This window comes from Stegostoma tigrinum, chromosome 14 (genome assembly GCF_030684315.1).
Source record: "Stegostoma tigrinum isolate sSteTig4 chromosome 14, sSteTig4.hap1, whole genome shotgun sequence".
Classification (NCBI taxonomy): Eukaryota; Metazoa; Chordata; class Chondrichthyes; order Orectolobiformes; family Stegostomatidae; genus Stegostoma; species Stegostoma tigrinum.
The window spans coordinates 20,831,800-20,851,182 of NC_081367.1; the positions used below are offsets into that span (position 1 = coordinate 20,831,800).

At 42.9% G+C, this 19,383-nt stretch overlaps 1 protein-coding gene across 2 annotated transcripts in view; it reads right to left on the reverse strand.

The window, feature by feature from the left end:
- The window catches only part of mrps22 (mitochondrial ribosomal protein S22), a 36,318-nt gene extending 20,271 nt beyond the window's left edge, over positions 1-16,047 (reverse strand). Inside the window, exons 1-4 of one of the 2 annotated variants that reach the window (XM_048541809.1) lie at positions 15,921-16,047; positions 7,044-7,195; positions 5,854-6,018; positions 4,394-4,537 (exon numbers count right to left, since the gene is read on the reverse strand). In XM_048541809.1, the coding sequence (XP_048397766.1) occupies positions 4,394-4,537; positions 5,854-6,018; positions 7,044-7,195; positions 15,921-16,047 (588 nt within the window). Of the gene's footprint in view, positions 1-4,393; positions 4,538-5,853; positions 6,019-7,043; positions 7,199-15,920 lie in introns of both variants that reach the window. The other variant, XM_048541808.1, reaches the window with a different exon arrangement.
- Between the last annotated feature and the right edge of the window lie 3,336 nt (positions 16,048-19,383).

The following is a 19,383-nucleotide window of genomic DNA, read 5'->3' on the forward strand; positions in this document are numbered from 1 at the left end:
ATAGACCCCAAATAGCCAGCGGGTATGAGAGAAACAGATGTGTAGAGAGATTGCAATACCTGAAGGAATAACAGAGTAATATTGGTTGGAGATTTTAATTTCCACTGTATTGACTCGGCTACCCAGAGTGTAAAAGGCCCAGACTGGGTGGAGTTTGTCAAATGTGCCCAAGAAATTTTTTCTAAATCAATATGTAGAGGGCCCTACTCGGGAGGGTGCAGCACTGGACCTCCTATTAGGAAACAAGGTTGGGCAAGTGACTGAAGTGTCACTCGGAGAGCATTTTGGCTCCAGTAATCATAACTCTCTTAGTTTTAACATAGTTATGGAAAAAGATAGGATAGATCCACAGGTTAAGGTGCTAAACTGGAGCAGGCCAACTTTGGGACCATTGTGCAGTATCTAGCAGAGATCAATTGGTGAGTCTGTCTGAAGGAAAAGAACAACTGGAAAATGGGAGGCTTTTAAAAGTATGATAAGAAGAGTCCAGGGACAGAATGTCCTTGTTAGGGTGAAGGGAAAAGTTGGCAAGTTTGGGTAATATAGTATCAGAGATAATGGGAACTGCAGATGCTGGAGATTCCAAGATAATAAAATGTGAGGCTGGATGAACACAGCAGGCCAAGCAGCATCTCAGGAGCACAAAAGCAGCTCTCTGATGAAGGGTCTAGGCCCGAAACGTCAGCTTTTGTGCTCCTGAGATGCTGCTTGGCCTGCTGTGTTCATCCAGCCTCACATTTTATTAAGTTTGGGTAATGACTGGCATGTGAGGCATATTGAGGTTCTGGTCAGGAAAATGAAGAAGGCATACACTGGGTTTCAGCTATCGGGCTCAAGAGAATCCCGAGATGACTGTAAATGGTGTAGCAGCACACTTATCAGAGAAATCAGAAGAGCAAAAAGAGCATATGAGATGGATCTGGCAGATAAGGTTATAGACAATCCAAACAGGTCCTATAACTATATTAAAAGCATGGAGAATAGGTCCCCTTAAAGATCAGCATTGCCATCTATGTGTGGAGCTACATAAGATAGGGGAGATTTTTTAATGAATATTTCTCCTTCATTTTTACTGAGGAGAGACTCATTGATGCTAAGGAAATAAGGGAAACAAGTGGAGATGCTTTGGATTGCATACCTATTGCAGAGAGATGGTGTATGTAGTCTTAGATCGCATTAAGGTAGATAAAACCTCTGGGCCAGATCATATCCATTCTCAGACATTGTGGGAGACTAGGGAAGCAATTGCAGAGACACTTGCAGAGATTTTTGCTTCATCTTTAGCCTCTGGTGAAGTTCTGGAAAACTGGAGGATGGCTGATGTTGTTCTATTGTTTACGGAAGATAGCAAAGTTAAAGCAGGGAACTACAGGCCAGTGAGCCTGACATCAGTGGTAGACAAGTTATTGGAGAGGATTCTAAGGGACAGGATCAACCAACATTTGGATAGTCGAAGTCTGATTAGGGACAGTCAGCATGAATTTGTGCACAGGAAGTCACATCTGACGAATCTTTACGAGTTTTTGAAGAGGTAGCCAAGAGGATGGATCAGGGTAGGGCAGTAGATGTTGTCTATATGGACTTCAGTAAGGCCTTTGACAAGGTCCTGCACAGCAGGCTAGTCATGAAGGTTAGGTCACACTGGATCCAGGGAGAGATAGCTAATTAGTTTAAAAACAGGTTTGACAGTCCTTTAGCACCTCCTGTGGTCAGACAGAAAATAAAAATTTGGCTCAGGACCCTTGTAATTTCCTCTCTCATCTCCTACATCAACCTGGGATAAATTCATCCAGACCTGGGACGTGTGCACTTTTAAGCCTAACAAAATCTTACTCCCTACATAAATCAGCTCAAGAACCTCACAGTCCACCTTCCTGAATTCTGTACCTACATCGTCCTCCTCTCAAGTGAAGACATGTGAAGTACTTGTTTAACATTCAACCAATATCCTCCAGCTCTATGCAGATTTCCTCCTCGGTCCCTAATGAGCCCTACTCTTTCCATAATTATCCTCTTCTCCTTGAAATACTTCTGGAATACAGTGGGATTCTCCCTAAAATTATTCACCAGTAGTTTTTCCTTATGTTCCCCTTTGTTTTCCTAATTGCTTTCTTAAGTACCCTTCCCTACACTTTCTATACTCCACTAGGATGTCCATTGATTTGCTCTCTTTGTAACTGTTTTGAGCTTCATTGTTTCTTTTTAATCTAGTCCTCAATTTTCCAAAAAAATCCAGGGTTCTCTGCGTTTGTTGCTCCTACATTTCACTCTAAGAGGAATGTGTTGGCCCTGCAATATCAACAATTCCATTTTGAATAACTCCCACACTTCTTCACAACTTCCTCTTTCACACTCTCCCCTGTCCCGACTGAAGATCCTAAGGCCCCAGAATGTTGAGTTCTCAGTCCTGCCCTTCCCTCAACTACGTCTCTGTGATGGAAACAACATCACAATTTCACACTTTAATCCACACTCTTAACTCATCTGTCTTGCCTATAATACTATTAGCATTAAAGTAGAGGCCATCCAGCCTTGCCTTACTCCCTTGAGAGTCAACACAGCTGAACTCCCTCTGTCTAGGTTCATTTTCTGAGATATTTTGTGTCAATACTGAATCAATAATGCACTATGTCCCATCCCACTTCTGAACAAGTTTAAACTCCTCCCAGCAGCACTGGGGCACCCTCCCACAAGGATGCTGGTCCCATTCTGGTTCAGCACAGACTGTCCCACTTGTAGAGGTCCCACATTCTTCAGAATGGGTCCCAGTAGATCCATGAATCCAAAAGCCTTTCTCCTGCACCAGCTCTGAAGCCACATAGTAAGTTGTCCCTATTTGCCTATGTTTGTGCTCATTAGCACATGGTATCAGGAGTAATCCAAAGATTGTAAGCTCTAGATCCTGTCTTTTAGTCGACTGCCTAGCTCCCTGAGTTTTTGGTGCAAGGCCTCATCCCTCATTCCATCTTTTTCATTGATAACGTAAAGTCATTGTCCTCCTACCAGACCACAGGCTGATCTTTCAATAGAGAGGGTGCTGGTATATAATCTGAGGGTCACCATGCCTCAGGTGAGGGGGAAAGAGGTTGAAAAGGAATTGAACCCATGCTGCTGATATCACTCTGCATCGCTCTCCATCCAGCAAACAAAACTAAGTGAACCCCATGTATGAGTCAGCATCAGACCTATCACTTTCCCATTGCCATGCAGTTGCTCAGAGACATCCCTGACACTGGCATCAATGAGGCAACACACCATCCAGGAGTCATGCCTATCTAACTAATGAGACCCTTATCACTATCGCTCCAGTCTTCTTCGTCTTCCCCTCCTAATACAGTCAGGCCACTAGTGTTGCTGGAAGCTCAAATATGTCTGCAGTCCCTTGCTATACCAATGCCCACATCAGCCTACAAAATGGAAAAACGATTTGCAGCACTACCTACTTGATGCTGTTTGACTGCATATTCCTTTCTTTCTTCCACTCGCTTGAGGTATGGTCTGTCCTCCTCTGTAAACATTCTATCTACACAACACTCAGCCTAATGGATGTGTCAACATTGTCTCTCTCCAACTGCTGCTCGAACTCTAAAACCCAGAGGCTCACATTTCTGTAACGGGCCACACTCCCTGCACATGTGGTCACCTAGGATGACAAGAGATAACTTTTTCACACAGAGGGCTATGCATATGTGGAATAAATGGCCAGAGGAAGTAGTAGATACAGGTTACAACAATTAAAAGACATTTGGACAGGTACACAAATAAGAAAGCTTAAGAGAAATATGGGCCAAATGTAGGCAACTGGGGCTAATTCAGTTTGACAGCCTGTTTGGCATGGGCATATTGGTCAAAAAGGGTCTACTTCCATACTGTACAACTTTGACTTTATAATTCCCGTATATGACAGGTCACGCAAACCACTTGGTTGCCCTCATCTGTTATGATTTAAATTTAAACTCAGTCTTGCTAGCTAAGTTTTCTAATTCCTTCATCTAAAAATATACACCCCTTACAATTAGACTCATTTTCTCAATCTCTGACTATTACTTATCCCTGGTGCTTTTCAGTTAATCTTCAGCTACTCCCCCAGTAATTTTACAAAGGAAAATAGGAAATAAAATCAAGGAACTGGCTTGTAAAAAGCTAAACATGTAAATTCCATGGCTTATACAACCCAAAATTTGCAATCTATTCAAAATATGGTTTGCTTAATATTTCTGGTGGCTATGGTGGAGCAAACACAAGCTGAAGTGGTTGGTAAGCGCATCCTGTATTTATTTACTCAGTCTAGATATTCAGTATACGTCAACCAAAGAAAGCAAAAACTTACTTCTGAGCCACAACTGCTCAAGAGGTACAATATTGAGCTGAAATAAAGAAAAAGAGATTTTACCGAAAGATTTGCATCCTTGAAAATTGGCGGTGGAACAATCCTTCGGCCACTGCGTGGAAAGTAGACCTGGGTCATCCTATCCCGTTCCTCCCACGTTGCTTTCCGCAACACTCCATTTGGTTCTCTAACCACAATGAATCGTTCCTTGCATAAAGAAAAAGTGGAAAACTTACTTTGAATTAAGTAGACAATAAATAGGCACTGGAGATGAGTGAGCCAAGATGTGCAATTTTAAATTAGACTCAACTAAAGTCATATATTCTGTTGTGGAAATTCCTTGTAAATTCCTCATGCCAGACACCATGACATCTAGATAAACAAACGTGAGATATATTTCGACACAGAGCAAAAACCATGCCGTTGTCAACATTCAAGGTTTGATTGGATAGGGAGATGAAACTACATGAAAATATGCAGTACAGATTTGAATAGAATTATTGCAGCCAAATGGCTTTGTGGCTTCCATGTCCCAGATCTCACACAGGTCCTGCTATTTTAATACAGTCAAATCAGATGACAATTGGAGGTAATGTGGCAAAAAGGGTACCTTTCTCTTCATACTCTCATGTTGTCAAATCATTTAGGCATTCTGGACAATTGTCACGGAAAACACACGGACGACTGTCAGTCCTGCAAATCCAAGAGGACTTGGTTCAGTGCCTGTCCATCAGACAGCGGTCTAATAGAACTCTTGCTAGTAGCTACCAGCCTTCAGCCTGTACCTGGAGATTCAATCTTCTCTTCCCCACCAGCCCAACAATACAGCAACTGACTACAACCATGACGAATAAATCCGTGAGATTTTCTGGATTAACCTCCAGACACAAAGGCCTAAGAAGATACCTCATTCTCCTGATCTACAAATGATCTACAAAGCTTCCACGGCAAGCAAAGCCATGCCAAGACAACCAGATGGTGCACTGCATGTTGCTTTAGGTGGAATGCAACATGCGAAACTGGATTTTATGTACTCAAACAGCAGTTCAATAATAATCATGCTTAAAACTGGTGGTAACTAGCACACAGGCAATACACTTAGAACAGCTGTTGTTTGTACATTTTCATTTCTAAAAGTATCACTGTCCCAGTTTTGTCATTTGTATTCTTATTTACAACATCCTGTTGCTCAAACTTACTAAATTTGAAGTGAAGATAATTCAGGTTTATACAAGGTAGACAACGAAAAACTATCACAGAAGAGGCCTGGATCCTGTTGCCTCGGAGGCTGCTAGAAATAAAGACAATCACTAATTTCAAGAGGGAACTGGGTGGCCGCTAGAGCGAAATGAACTTGCAGGATGGAGCTACAGATAGCTGGCATAGGGTAAGTGGGCTAAATAACCTTCTTTTCTGCCATAATGACTCCATGTTTGAAAGGAGATAGCAGATACATTATCAGAAAAAAACGTTTAGGTGTTAAGCCTTTTTGGGCCTTTATTCAGACCCCAGAAACCACTTACTTTGTGCGGAATATCAAAGGTTAAATCTGTGAATACATATTTAGCTGTTTCCAGGCCGTCAAGAATCTTATCTTCTGCTAACGCATCATTAATTGGTTCTCTTTCATTGAGTACTGGTGGCATTTTCAGTCGGGTTTGAGCCACTTCCACAGCTTTCCGATGAGCCTGTAAAAACATATCACATTTACTTCAACCACATTTCCCAGCCACATGTCTTTAGCTACTGATGTAAATCCATGCCATATTGCGAAACTGTGACTTGCAAATTATTTTGTCCATAAGATGCTTGACAGGAGTGGAAAGCCACCACTTGACTGAAATTTCTCCAAACCAAGCTACTGAGAAATCAAGTCTGTCGACTGGGGAGTCAGAAAAGAAAAAGTTTCCATCTGCCTGATTGTGAAATGCATGCCACCTCTCACAAGACCTCTAAGTCCTCAGAGCTGAGGTGCAGCTTGAAGCCAACCGAGGGTCAGAGACCCCAACTGTGAGTAGCGGTGCTACAGAATAGATGTATATGAAATAGGAACAGTACGTCATTTGGCCCTTTCAATCCTGCTCCATCCTTGGTGGCCTGAACTCCACGTTCCTGTCTGTCCCCTACATTAACCAGATAAAAACACAATTTACCACCACCAAGCATTGGTAGCCTTCCCAATAATGGTTGAGCCAGTTTGCCACAATCATTTAGGTTACGCTGCAGCAGGCAAAGCACTTCAGCCCGCAGCTTTAGGTCTACCACGTATGATTGCTAATCAATCTCAAATGTGAAATGCAGTACTGCTGCCCCACAAAATTCTGATACTGGATCGCTAGGTCTGACAAGTATTAAAGAAAGCAAAAAAGCAATAGATGAAACCAACAATAATAAACTGCGCAACAAATATCAATTTCAGATGCAAAAACAAAGTTTCTGGAAAAGCTTAGCAGGTCTGGCAGCATCTGTGGAGGAGAAAACAGAGTTAATGTTTTGGGTCTGGAGACCCTACCACAGAAGGGATTTCAGATTTTTGTTCAATCAACCAAAATACAAATCATTTCTACTGTATAACTTGCAGAAAAAATTCCCGTATTTTCAAAACAACTGGGTAATAACAATCCGGATGGCAAGGGAGGGGATGAACATAGCTTCTCTTCCCTTGGTAGTTTATTGAAAATGAATGGAAGAACGAAATTAGTAGTAAATGTACCTCCTCAAGCTGCTCGTTTGTCATGAATTTGTACGTAGGTGGTCTCACTTGCTGCTGAACAGGTCTGAAGACCTTCTCGAGATCAAGGCCTGCTATTCTGGTAAGGATGCACTGGACATCATCATCCATAAACTGGGGTTTTCTGATTTCTGCTGCTGTCAAACAATAGTAGGAGGAGACAATGGATTTTGTTTTTGTATTGTCACATAAATTTAATATCAGAGTAAGATTTACTTGCACACAATTCAGTATCAGACTCCAACAGAACGTTGCAAATACCCTTTAAATTCCTCATGCCAGTCACCATGACGTCTAGATAAACAAATACTTGACCCAAACAAACCATTAATGTGCAATGTGCCCCCATTAATGTACAGTTTGTACAATACATGATCAAAGGATAGCGTTTCTTGGCAATTTAGGTACATGCTAATCTGGATTCAGGTACTACACACAATGTTATACAGATTGCCGAATGAAAATATCATCATGAATGCTGCCAGATATTATAAAAAAACCCAACTGGTTTTCAAACATCCATCAGGAAAGAGAACCTGCCACCCCTACTCAACTGAACCTACACGCGAATCCAGTCTCTTGCTACATGGTTAATGCCTAGCAAAGTGTAACATAGCCTTCTGTTGTTTAAAAGAAAAGCTACTTGCCGTTTGAGAAGCCAGTAATCATACAGAGTTTGATGGGGGTTAGTGGCCAATAGATGTAGCTTGTTACTGACCATCAATTTTATAAATTCACACAATAGAGGCACCTTTACGATATTTCAAAATACAGTAACAATATTTTTTTTAAAATACAGTAAAATTCATTCCAAAGTAACATTACTTTGTACAATGCTGGAGTTTTACTGGATCTTGTACAATCTCAGGCACCCTGTGGGTATGTCTCAAAACACTTATATTTAGTGTTCTCGACAGTCAAAGTCTAATAATAAGGTCCCAATATTTTTACTTTTCAGATCAATATACAGAAAAAATATTTGCATCAGTGGGGGTGTAGAACTGTAATGGAAGCTAAATGAGTGCCATGTTTTAAGTATTCCCTTCCTTCAGATTCTAACATTTTTATTTTCCAAAAAACAAGTACATAAAAACACATGACCAAATCCCTGCCTATCCTTACCCAAATTCCACATCTGAATCCCTCCAATAGGATTTCTGCCCCTGCCACTGAAATGGCTTTTATTAAAATATACCTGAAACTTGAAACCTCTCTTTTCACCTTTACAAAGCTCTTAAACCTTCCTCCATGAAGTAATTTTTGATCACCTGCTCTAACAGCTCCTTATGTGAATAGGTGTCAAGTTTGGTTTGATAATGTTCCTAAGAAGACCCTTGTAAGGTCTTACAAGGTGTATTATAACCACTCGTTACTATGAATCCACTGTTGTCATCGATGATTGCAACCATGATTCAAGATACTGATGCCACCTTGGATGAAAAAAGGAGTCCATGAACAGAGTGACCTGCATTTATATAGTGTTTTTCATCACCAACTGACTTCTCAAAGTGCTTTACAGCCAAAAGGGGCTTTGTGAAATGCGGTTACTGTTCTGATGGAGGAAGTGTGAACAGTAAATGCCTAGAAACATCAACGTGATAATGACCAGATAATCAGTTCTTGCAATATTTATTGAAGATAAATATTGACCAGGCAAACTACCCTGTTCTTCTTTGAAATCAACTTCTGTAAGCAGATGGATCCTTAGTTTAAGGTCTTCCCCATCCAAAAGAAAGGACATCTGATAGTGCAGTGGTCCTTCAATAACATACCGAAGGAGAGTCAACTTTGACTTTTATACTCAGGTCCTGAGTGCAACTTTAAATTTTCACTGCTGACCAGACATTCTGTTCAATGATAGTACTTTATGATTAAAAAGTTTACAATTTTCTTGCAACCTGGATCTCCAATGAGGACACAAGTAACATTGTAGAAATCTCCAAGTCCCTTTCCAAGACACTATGTTCTGACTTGGCCATACATTATTGTCCTCTGTCACAACTACAGGAGAACTCTAGAATTCCACACTAAATTCCATCAGGAGTTCATACTCATGGGTAGATGAGTAAACACTGGTGGAAGACCATCAGCGGCTCAAGAAGATCCAAAAAACACTTTCTCACAGCAATTCAGTGCGGGCAGTAAATCCAGTCCTGTCATTGTCACAAAAATGCTGCGGCCAAATCAAGAAACAAAGTCTGCAATAATAGGTAAACATGGCATGTGTGCTGAGTAAATTCAGCAGGCACCTAATTCAATTCCACCAAGGCAGCTTTGATATGCAAAGATAACAGGAGTAGTTCATCTGACCAGATGTGCTCTATGCTGGGTTCCCATTCATTACACCTTTGCATGCTATGAATAGTCATCAGTTTAAAACCATTTTGAACCTTCAATATTAAGTCAATGGTGCATAAGGGTCTCACAGCACTCGGTTCACACTTGTTTAAAGGTGGTGAGCAACAGTCAATTTTGTGCAGGTGTCTGTAAGGTCAGTGGTTTTCTTTGCCTTAAATCTATGGAAAGAAGTGTGGACAGCGAGAGAAGTGCAACTTGCAGGGGGCCTTGGGACCGGCATGAGAGTATCAGCATCAAGGGAGAGGTGTGGTCGGGAAATGGAAGAAGCATCTGACGTTGGATAGAGGGGGAAGGATGAATGAAGGAGTAAAAGAGTGAAGGGCTCTGGCTGCGGTATAGGTGGTGGGAACAGTCAAGTGAACCGTCGGAAAATTAGGGGCTGGAAGATGAAATTTCTGCTGTCTGTCTGTGGCTCAGCCTCAGGCTGTTAGCGTGCAGAATCCTTACAGGGCTTTTGGAGTTCACCCACAACATTTCAATTATTCCTATCGAGTGTAATTTTGGACAATATTTGATAGAGAGGAGGGATGACTAACTGAGTTGCAGGTTCAACTCGGTCCCAAAAAAAGGCAAGTACAACACTAGACATAAAGTTAACATTCAAAAAAGGATGAATGCAAAAATGTAACGCTGCTTATTCCACAATAAAGAGAAAGCCTCTAACTCCCTTGTAAACAGCAGTGTGTACTAACCATGAGGTGTGACAGTACATTTTGCTCACAGGCTAAAAGTCTCAATAAATGATGGCAATTCACATATAAATAAAGTTACACCACTATAATGTGAAATATTTGAAAGCGAAGCTCATTTTGAAAAACGGTACCATCTTTGCATCCTCAATAAGATTTTTGTTAATGGCAATGGAATTGAGCAGGGAAGTTATGGCCATGATACAGGGCGTCTCAGAATGACCAGGAGGCTCTTCAATATCTCACCCATATCTGCGGCATTGTCAGGTGGCAGCAGGTATCACCCCTAAAAATCTCAACCCTACATTGGAATGGCCTATGCATGTGATAGTATTTCAAATTTGATTATAATTGTAACAGAACCAACAAAAGGTGAGAGGACGAAATGGTGTTCACTTCCAGTTCTGCCATCAGGAGTAGCCCACCACCATTAAAACTCAGCAATGTCACAAAGGGCCCATTCTGGGCTGTAAATCCTAAACCATGGAGTCATATCCACATTTCAGCATCGTGAACTGCAACTCCAATCGGATATCGTGGTTTGTATATCTTGGCGGGACAAACCATAGACACAGTGACACTTACAAGCAACGTTTGGACCCCAGTTTATTTACTTGTCTGATAACAAATATTATCTCCAATACCCCATTTACGGATGAAATGTTTTAAAGCTTTTCTGAAATTTAGCCAGTTTTTATCAAAAACTTTATCAGTTATAACAATGGCATTCAGACACATTTTGGAATCAGAATCCATTGCTGCTCCCTGATTTATATTAACTAATAAGCAATTATTAATGACCGACAGCTTTTTAAAGCAGAAAGGGTGGGGCTAAATACCAAGAAATCATGAATAATAGCTCTAGATACATCAATCTGCAGTGATCTTGGCTGTACCCAAATCAGATGCCAATACTACAATGTTAAAAGACATGCCACTGCAACATATTTCTTCATTTACTGTGTTCTTTAAACAAAGTATAATACTTTGTTTGAAAGTACTAATTGGCTTATGTTTAAAACTTCATGTGTAATCTTTATAACGATAGGACATGGTTGGTACTCCACTTTCCTCAAGTTAAAAATGACTTATGAGTTGAGAAGGTCACAGTACCTCTGGGTCAGATTATGGTCAGTTTGCAATAGAACAAGTGTCTTCTGGCAATATCACTGCAACTCAATAATTGCAGCCTAAAATAATCATAAACCATTTTTATTTATTGGTGCCTTTAACAAATCAAAAATGCCTCAAGATTCCCCATAAATATACTTAAGGAAACAGACACCAATGCAAGAATGGAGAATAGAGAGATAACATACAACTTTGTCAACGAAATGGGTTATGAAGCAACTTCTAAAGGTGGCAAGTAATGCAGGTGCAGAAAGATTTCAGTAGAGCCATAGAATACAAGGTTCTGCCACCAGCTGAGGGTGAAATGAAGAGAAGGTAAGAGTGTAGGAGTCTAGGGGATGACAGAGGGCCAGGGCTAAGAGAGTAAAAAAGAGGAAGATGTCTCCCTCTAATGAGATACGTTTTGGACATTCACTCAAACAAATCCCTTTTAAAAAGTTACAAATTCTATTCACAGGCCTCTTTACTGAAGTAATGAACTGATGAAGAAGCTTCTTGCTTTTTCAGTTGTATGCCATATTCTCGAGGCAAGGATGATAGCAACTGGGCCACACTGACATTGAACTGCAGAGAAACCATCAGCAGCCCCTTTAAGGGATGAATTAAGGAATTTTTTTAATATGAAAAATAGACTTTATAACTAAAATAACTTTATACACATCCATAGTCACTGAAGCAGTTTGGTTCTGCACAGTAGCATATAAAGAAACAAATATTGGCACTTGACTCTATCCTGCAAAGAAACCAAAGGCATTTCTTACTTATACAAGATGATATTTACATGTATGTAAGGCTCTGGAAAGGTCCAATAACTGAATAGATCCCCATTTATCTTCAACAGAAAGATCTCAGGCAGTGGTACTGCACCCGAGCAACAGCTACTCCAAGCTTTAGGGCATCCCTCAGCACATAGTTCTGGACATCGGAATATGCCAGTCTGCAACACTCAGTCATGGCCAGCTCTTTACTCCGGAAGGCTAACAAGTTTCAGGGAGACTAAAGAGCATCTTTCACCCAATTAATGATCCTCCAGGTGTAGCTATGTTTGTCTTGGTGCTTCCTGGTGAACAGTGCTTAGAGCAGAGTCCTGCAACATGGACAACAAAGTGTGGATCTGGAATCTCCTGCAACATGGAGCCACTTGGGATGAACCTCAACATAAACCGCTACAGCTCTCTCCAGGTTTCATTTGCAAAGGCACACTGCCGAAGGAAATGTGTGGCAGTCTCTATCCTCCCACAGCTGCTTCGAGGGTAGCGTGCAGTGACACAGAGAATCTACGTGCACATGAAGGATCTAATGTGTCTTCTCAACACCAGCCAAGCAATGTCTTGATGCTTGTTGGAAAGTTCTGGTGATGAGGCATTCTGCCAAATGACTGACTGTCTGTTCAAGGAACCATTCAACAGGATCCGCCTTCTCCTTTTCCTACAGCATCTCGGGAACGCTACAAGCTGACTACTTCTTGATGGAATTGTGGTCAAAGGTGTTTCTGTTTGCAAATATCTCCATGAAGGACAGGTGATACGGAACAGTCCAAACTAGTGACTGTGTTCTGTGGCAAAGAGGCTAGTCACATCCCTCATAACACTGGGAGACAGGTAGAAACTCAGTACGTAGTGACATCTGGTGTTTGCGTACCGAGGGTCTATGCACAGCTTGATGGAGCTGCACACAAAGGTGGTCATCAAGATGAGGGAAGCATTGGGTATGCTCTTCTCCACCTTATCCAGAGTTTTGTACATGGTGTCCCTGCTGACACACTCCATCTGAGATCTCCAGCTGAAGTAGATGATGGCTGGGGGGACTGCAACAGCACAGGTTCTGGGAATGGGCCAGGCCTATGCTACTTACCACAACAGAGTGCCTCACAGCTGATAACCAGGTTTTTACCTGCAATAGAGAGGGAGTGGTGGTTCCAAAGCCCAGTTGCTGTCTCACCTTTGCAATTGGCTCCTCCCAAGATTCTGAACACGCGCCAGCCCCTCTGAACCATATTCACAGTACCTTCAGGTAATCTGCCCCATCGGTGAAGACGATAAAGGATCGGCCAGCTCAGTTCCCAAAGAACATGGCCTCATTCTTGCCTCGAGTTACCTTGACTCCTGAGGCCAGTTCCAAATGATCACAGATGTTCACGAGTCTGGGCGCTGACAGCAGGTCCGAGCAGAAAACAGTGATGTCATCCATGTACAGGGAGACTTTGACCTGCAGACATCCAGTACCCGGAATAGTGTCACCTCTCAAGCTCGCATCCTTCCTGATGGACTTGGAAAAAGGCTCTATACAACACACAGACAAGGCAGGAGAGAGTGGGCAGCCCTGCCTGACTCTGGATCTGATCGGGAAGATTTCTGATTCCCACCTGTGAATTGAGACTGCGCTAATGATGTTGGTGCAGAGCAGTCAGATCTATTTGCGGATTCCCTCCCCAAAGCCAATTTTGGAGAGGATGTCCCACATGTACGTCTGCAAAATCCTGGAAAAGGCCTTCTCCTGGTCCAGGCTGATGAAGCAGGTGTCCACCCCACTGTCCTGCACGTAGGGGGTCATATCCCTGAGAAGCACAAGGCTCTCAGAGACCGTCCTGCCTGGTACAGAACAGGTTTGGTTGGGGTGAATCACTGATACCAGAGCATGCTGGACCCAGTTAGCAAAGACCTTATACAGGATTTTGTGGTTTGCATTCAGCCATGAAATTGGTCGCCAATTTCTATTTCCCTCTCCCCTTCCACTTATATGTGAGGATGGTGCTACATTTCCTCCTGGATTTGCACATGCTACCTGCTAGAAGCAGAGTGCCTACACTTCCAGCAGGTCCTGGCCAATCAAGTCCCACAGAGCTGAATACAACTTGGCTGGTAAATTGTTGCTTCCAGAGGTTTTATTCTTTTCCATGGACTCGAGGGCCTTGGTCAATTCATCCAGAGATAATGGCTGGTCCAGCCTTTACCATGAGCTGTTGTATCAAACCACCGTGATGGAAGACAGGAGTGACTGGGAGGCCGTGCTGTCTGTGGCCTTCTTGTCATGCAGACTGGCATAAAAGGATTTGCTGACCCTCAGGATGTCAGGGTGAGATGATATTACCGAGCCATCTTCTTCCTTCAGGCTGCTGAGGACAGAGCTCTCCTCGTGCAGCTTCTGGAAGAAGAAACACAAGGATGTATCATCCTGCTCCACGGTGCGGACCCTGGACTGGAAGATCATCTTGGAGGCCTCTGAGGAAAAGAGTGAGGATTGCGGGCTCTTCACCTCCTGAAGATCCTCCATGACATCTCAACCACACCCCCACCACGCCATTATCTGCAGAAGTAGGTTGTGCATGCTTTTCTGGAGTTTGAGCAGTTTTCCCTATCTCTCGCTCGACTTCTGAACATCTTTGAGGGTAAACAACCTCTTCATGTTTCCCTCGGCTGTTTCCCATCAGTCTACTGAACAGTCAATGTGAGACTTCACGGTTCTCAAAACTGTGCAATCCCTTTTGAGCTCCTCAGTGTTCTCTGGGGTCAATAGTTTCACGCTCAACTTCCACGCTCCCTTGCCGGCCTGCTGGTCATCCTGTAGGTGTCAGTTGGCCAGCAGGAGGCAGTGGTTAGAGAAGAACACCAGTTGAGGATCTGACCAAGAACATGCAGGAGACACAGAGCACGGTAGCAGGCCTATCCACCAGTATATGCCGACCACAATCCCAAACTAAACTACTCCCACCTGCCAGCAGCTAGCCCATGTCCCTCCAAACATTTCTTATTCATCAACTTATCCAAATGTCTTTTAAACGTTGTAATTAAAACCACATTCACCACTTCCTCTGGAAGTTCACACCATACTCTAACCATTCTCTGTGTAAAAGAATCACCCGTCATGTCTTTTTTTAAATGTTTCTCCTCTCACCTTAAATGCATGACCCCTAGACACAAACAGTAAGTCTATCCCTGAGCAGATAGACCCGGCAGGGTCAGCGTGCCCCTCCAACTCGTCTACTGTTTGAAAGGCAAGCTGTGGGCTTCTGGATGTGTGCATTGCCATTCACCATCAGCGAGACCCCCGGGTGATGTGAGTCATTCTCAATGCTGATGAAACATTTGGTCTCCGCATTGTAGGAAGGATGTGGAAGCTTTGGAAAGGGTGCAGAGGAGATTTAGTAGGATGTTGCCTGGTATGGAGGGAAGGTCTTACGAGGAAAGGCTGAGGGACTTGAGGCTGTTTTCGTTAGAGAGAAGAAGGTTGAGAGGTGACTTAATTGAGACATATAAAATAATCAGAGGGTTAGATAGGGTGGATAGGGAGAGCCTTTTTCCTAGAATGGTGACGGCGAGCACAACGGGGCATAGCTTTAAATTGAGGGGTGAAAGATATAGGACAGATGTCAGAGGTGGTTTCTTTACTCAGAGAGTAATGGAATGCTTTGCCTGCAACGGTTGTAGATTCACCAACTTTAAGTACATTTAAGTCGTCATTGGATAAGCATATGGACATACATGGAATAGTGTAGGTTAGATGGGCTTCAGATTGGTATGACAGGTCGGCACAACATCGAGGGCCGAAGGGCCTGTACTGTGCTGTAATGTGGGGTTTTCGCGATGGGACTGGGACTGAGACTGAGACTTCAGACAGGGTAATGTGGGCCATTGCCGCATTCTCAAGGGAGGCTTGCAGTGCACAATAAGCGGTCACTCACCCGAATGCCCGGGACTCTGGGAACAGAGGGCACGCCGTCCGTGCCCACCTCCACCTACAACCACACAGGGGAGCTCAGCAAGCCGGGAGCTCTGAAAGACGCAGCGTGCAATCCTGAACGCAGCCATCTTCACTTCTGCAAAAGGCAGAGATGACCTTCCGCTAGGAGGAGCGCCCTAACACAGCACTCTGGGAGATGGAGTTTATTTTTCGCAGAGTTTGTGCACAAGCAGAGTGCAATTCAATTTGCTACTCGTGGCCGCAGAAGACCCAGTTTGAAGTGATAGCCGCTGTGTTTTATAATTTACTGTTCCATATTTGTTTGGAATTTCAATCAGTAAAACAGCAACTATTAATTTTAACTGCTGAAAATATATTTCATTAAACTGCAGTGACTGTTCCTGTAAAACGATTCCTGAGCATAAAACAAATAGCAAACCTAAAAGTGGGAAACGTGGGAATTGGATGTGTGCTTTTTAAACGGACCGCAGAATTTGGAAATACAACAATCTGAATTTCAATAGTACTTTTTAAAAAATAATGCCCCGGGTGCTTCGCATTACATTGTGATCGCCAAAAGAAATGTTCTTTTATAAGAGACAAAATAGAAATCGTCAGAGAAACTGAGCAGATTCAACAGCATCTGTGCAGAAAAAGCAAAGTTAACGTGTTGAGCCCAGTAACCGTTCATTCAGGACTGATGATAGCTTGGGAAAAGGTGGTATAAAAGGTGTTAATACCACCTTTTCCTCATTACGATCAGAAAGGGACTCGAAACGTTAACTCTGCTTTCTCTCCGTAGATACTTCGAGACAAGCTGAGTTTCTCCAGCAATTGTTTTTGTTTCAGATCTTCAGCCTCTGCAGTTCTTTGTTTTATTTTAGGATTAATAAGACTAACTTGGAGGAAGGTGCGTAGGGGGAGTTTTCAGGGCCCAAAGCGGGTGAAGCTACAGGCCACCAATGCTTGAACAAGCAAAACTGGTGGGCACTCAAGAGACAAGAATTACAGGAGCTTTGCGAACTCAGGGTGATGTTGGAGGAACCTACAGAGATAGGGAGGGGTAAGACCACTGAAAGATTTAGATATGAGAATGGGGGATTTTGAAATCAAAGCATGAGCGTGGAGTGAGAGGCAAACAGGACAAGACTTGGTACATGTGGAACATGAACAGTGGAGAAGGCAGAATATGGAAGCCCCGCCAGAAGTATGTTTGAATAGTCAACTATTAAAATTAAGCGGGGAAAGAGGATTTCAGCAGCAAATGAACTGAGGTAGGGCCAAAATTAGGTAATATCGTGAAACTGGAAGTAGGTGGCCTTAGAGATGATAGTTGTATTCTATATTAACAGTCAGAAGGTTGTTTCTGAGCCATTTAGAACACCAAGGTATCAACCTGTCTGGTTGGACCCCCAACAGTTGCCCAGGAGAGGGATGAGCCTGGTCACTAGGGACTGAATGCCATTGCTTAGGTTGTGTCAAAATGAAGTTAGGGAAAGTTTCTGTCATCCAGTTTGGGTATCAAATACACAGTTTGTCTGTTAGACAATACAGGCTCTGAGAGAGATAGTTGTGAGATAGAGTGGGGTGCATTTGAAAACTGGTGTATTTTCAGGTAATGGCATGGAAGGGCAGCATGTAGATGGGAAAAAGGACATGGAACAGCAGAGTTCATGCTGCAGGAATGGCGAGAAGACCATTGTAAGTTATTCTCTGGCTACAATTAAATAAATAAAAACACAAACAAGTGCAGGCTCACCCAGTTGGATAAAGGTGAAGTGGTGTGATTAACAGTGTCAAAGTTTGTGGCCAGATCAAGAAAGAACTAGCAGTGAGGTTTTACCATTGTAATAGTCACATTCAAATGGACTTTATGGGCCCACATCAACACCCCAGCTCCAAGAGTCCATTAGGAGTCCTCTCACGATCCTGATGGTCATTGTGTGGCAGTTTTACTCTAGGGACAATGGTAATTGCTTTTAGTAAAAATTCCACACATTTCATGGCGGAAAATCCCACTTTGGTGAGCCACTGGCCGTCTGATGGCCCTGAGGTCTGTGGCCCTAACAGCAGCAGTTACCTGTGTGATCACAATCAGTGTCACAACAAGCGATGGAAGCCGGAAGTGTTTTTCATACTTGGTGGATGCCCTTGTTCTTAGAAAATAGACACCACAGCAGATACACTACAAACATTTCTCAACAAGTCATACCAGGAGTGGGCAGTTGTTCCTGTTGACTGGCTTGCCTGTAATAGTGGAAGAAATTGCAATTATTTGCAATCAGACCTGGTAATAGGTGCTTTGTTTGACGTATAGTACTTTGTTTCTGTATATGAGTTTAACAGCACCATTTCAATTTTATTCATGGGTGTCCATTAGCCCACCTTAGAGTGACATTGATCTTAAACACAGCTTAATATTGTGCTTGAGGTTGTCAGCAAGTGGTCACCTGTGGGACAGGAGAGGGGAGGGGTGCAAAGGTGGGTGTGCTGCCAAACACTTGCCTTGTAAAACTTCAGCAGGCTAAAAGCTGGTTGGGCAACTGGCAGGCAAGTCATTGGCTGCTTTTCATGCATCTTCAATAGCAGCAACCCCCCCCCCCCGCCACCTCCACCCCAATTAGTCTGTCTATATGCAAGGATGCTAACACGCAAGCATACACACACACATAAATGTCAGCTCCTACAATGCCATTTGTGCTTTTAGTTAGAGCAATTTGTCCTGTGGAAGCAACTGAAACCTGATTGGAGAGATTAAGACATGAAGTTCTGGGAAAGGTCGACACATGTTTGCTAGCAGCCAACATACTCGAGGACTTTGGAGAGGAAAGTAGTTTGCGAGGATGGAGGCCTCCGTGGTGTTTCTTTTTGCCAAGAGTTTAATGTCCTCATATTTAAAGAAGAGGAAATCAATTGCCAATGTGTGAAGACCTTGTACAATATCATTGAACATGGGCAGCAGGAGAGAAAGTCAGGTAAACAGTAGTTGAGTAAAAGTGGGGTTAAGAGAACAGGAGGTGGATGTATCAAGGTGAATTTGGAGATGATATGATGGGGCATAATGAAGGAAACTAAAGGGCTACGTGAGTACAGGCTCAGTGTGGGGTCAGAAGGGGATGGGGGTGGTGGAGAGGAAGAAAGGTCTTTAAGAACTGTTGGACCAGTGGGCTTAGAAACAGGGAGGCTAGTGGGAGAGCCATCTAATCAGATTGTCTCAGTCTGAGTAGTAATGAAGTCCATGGATTCCTCACAAGAAGATGTAGCAAGTGATTTAAGAAGTCAATTTGTGGGAGTCAGGCAGCAGAGAATATTTTGCATTCCAGCATTCTGGACTAATGAGTAGACTTGGCAGCAGGACGTCACAGTGCTTTAGTGGCAGCCAGATCTGCTGTATTGCCCCATATGGCCCTAAATGTATTTTAACTACTAGTGCAACCCTTCTGTATTATTTTTGAGAATGAAAT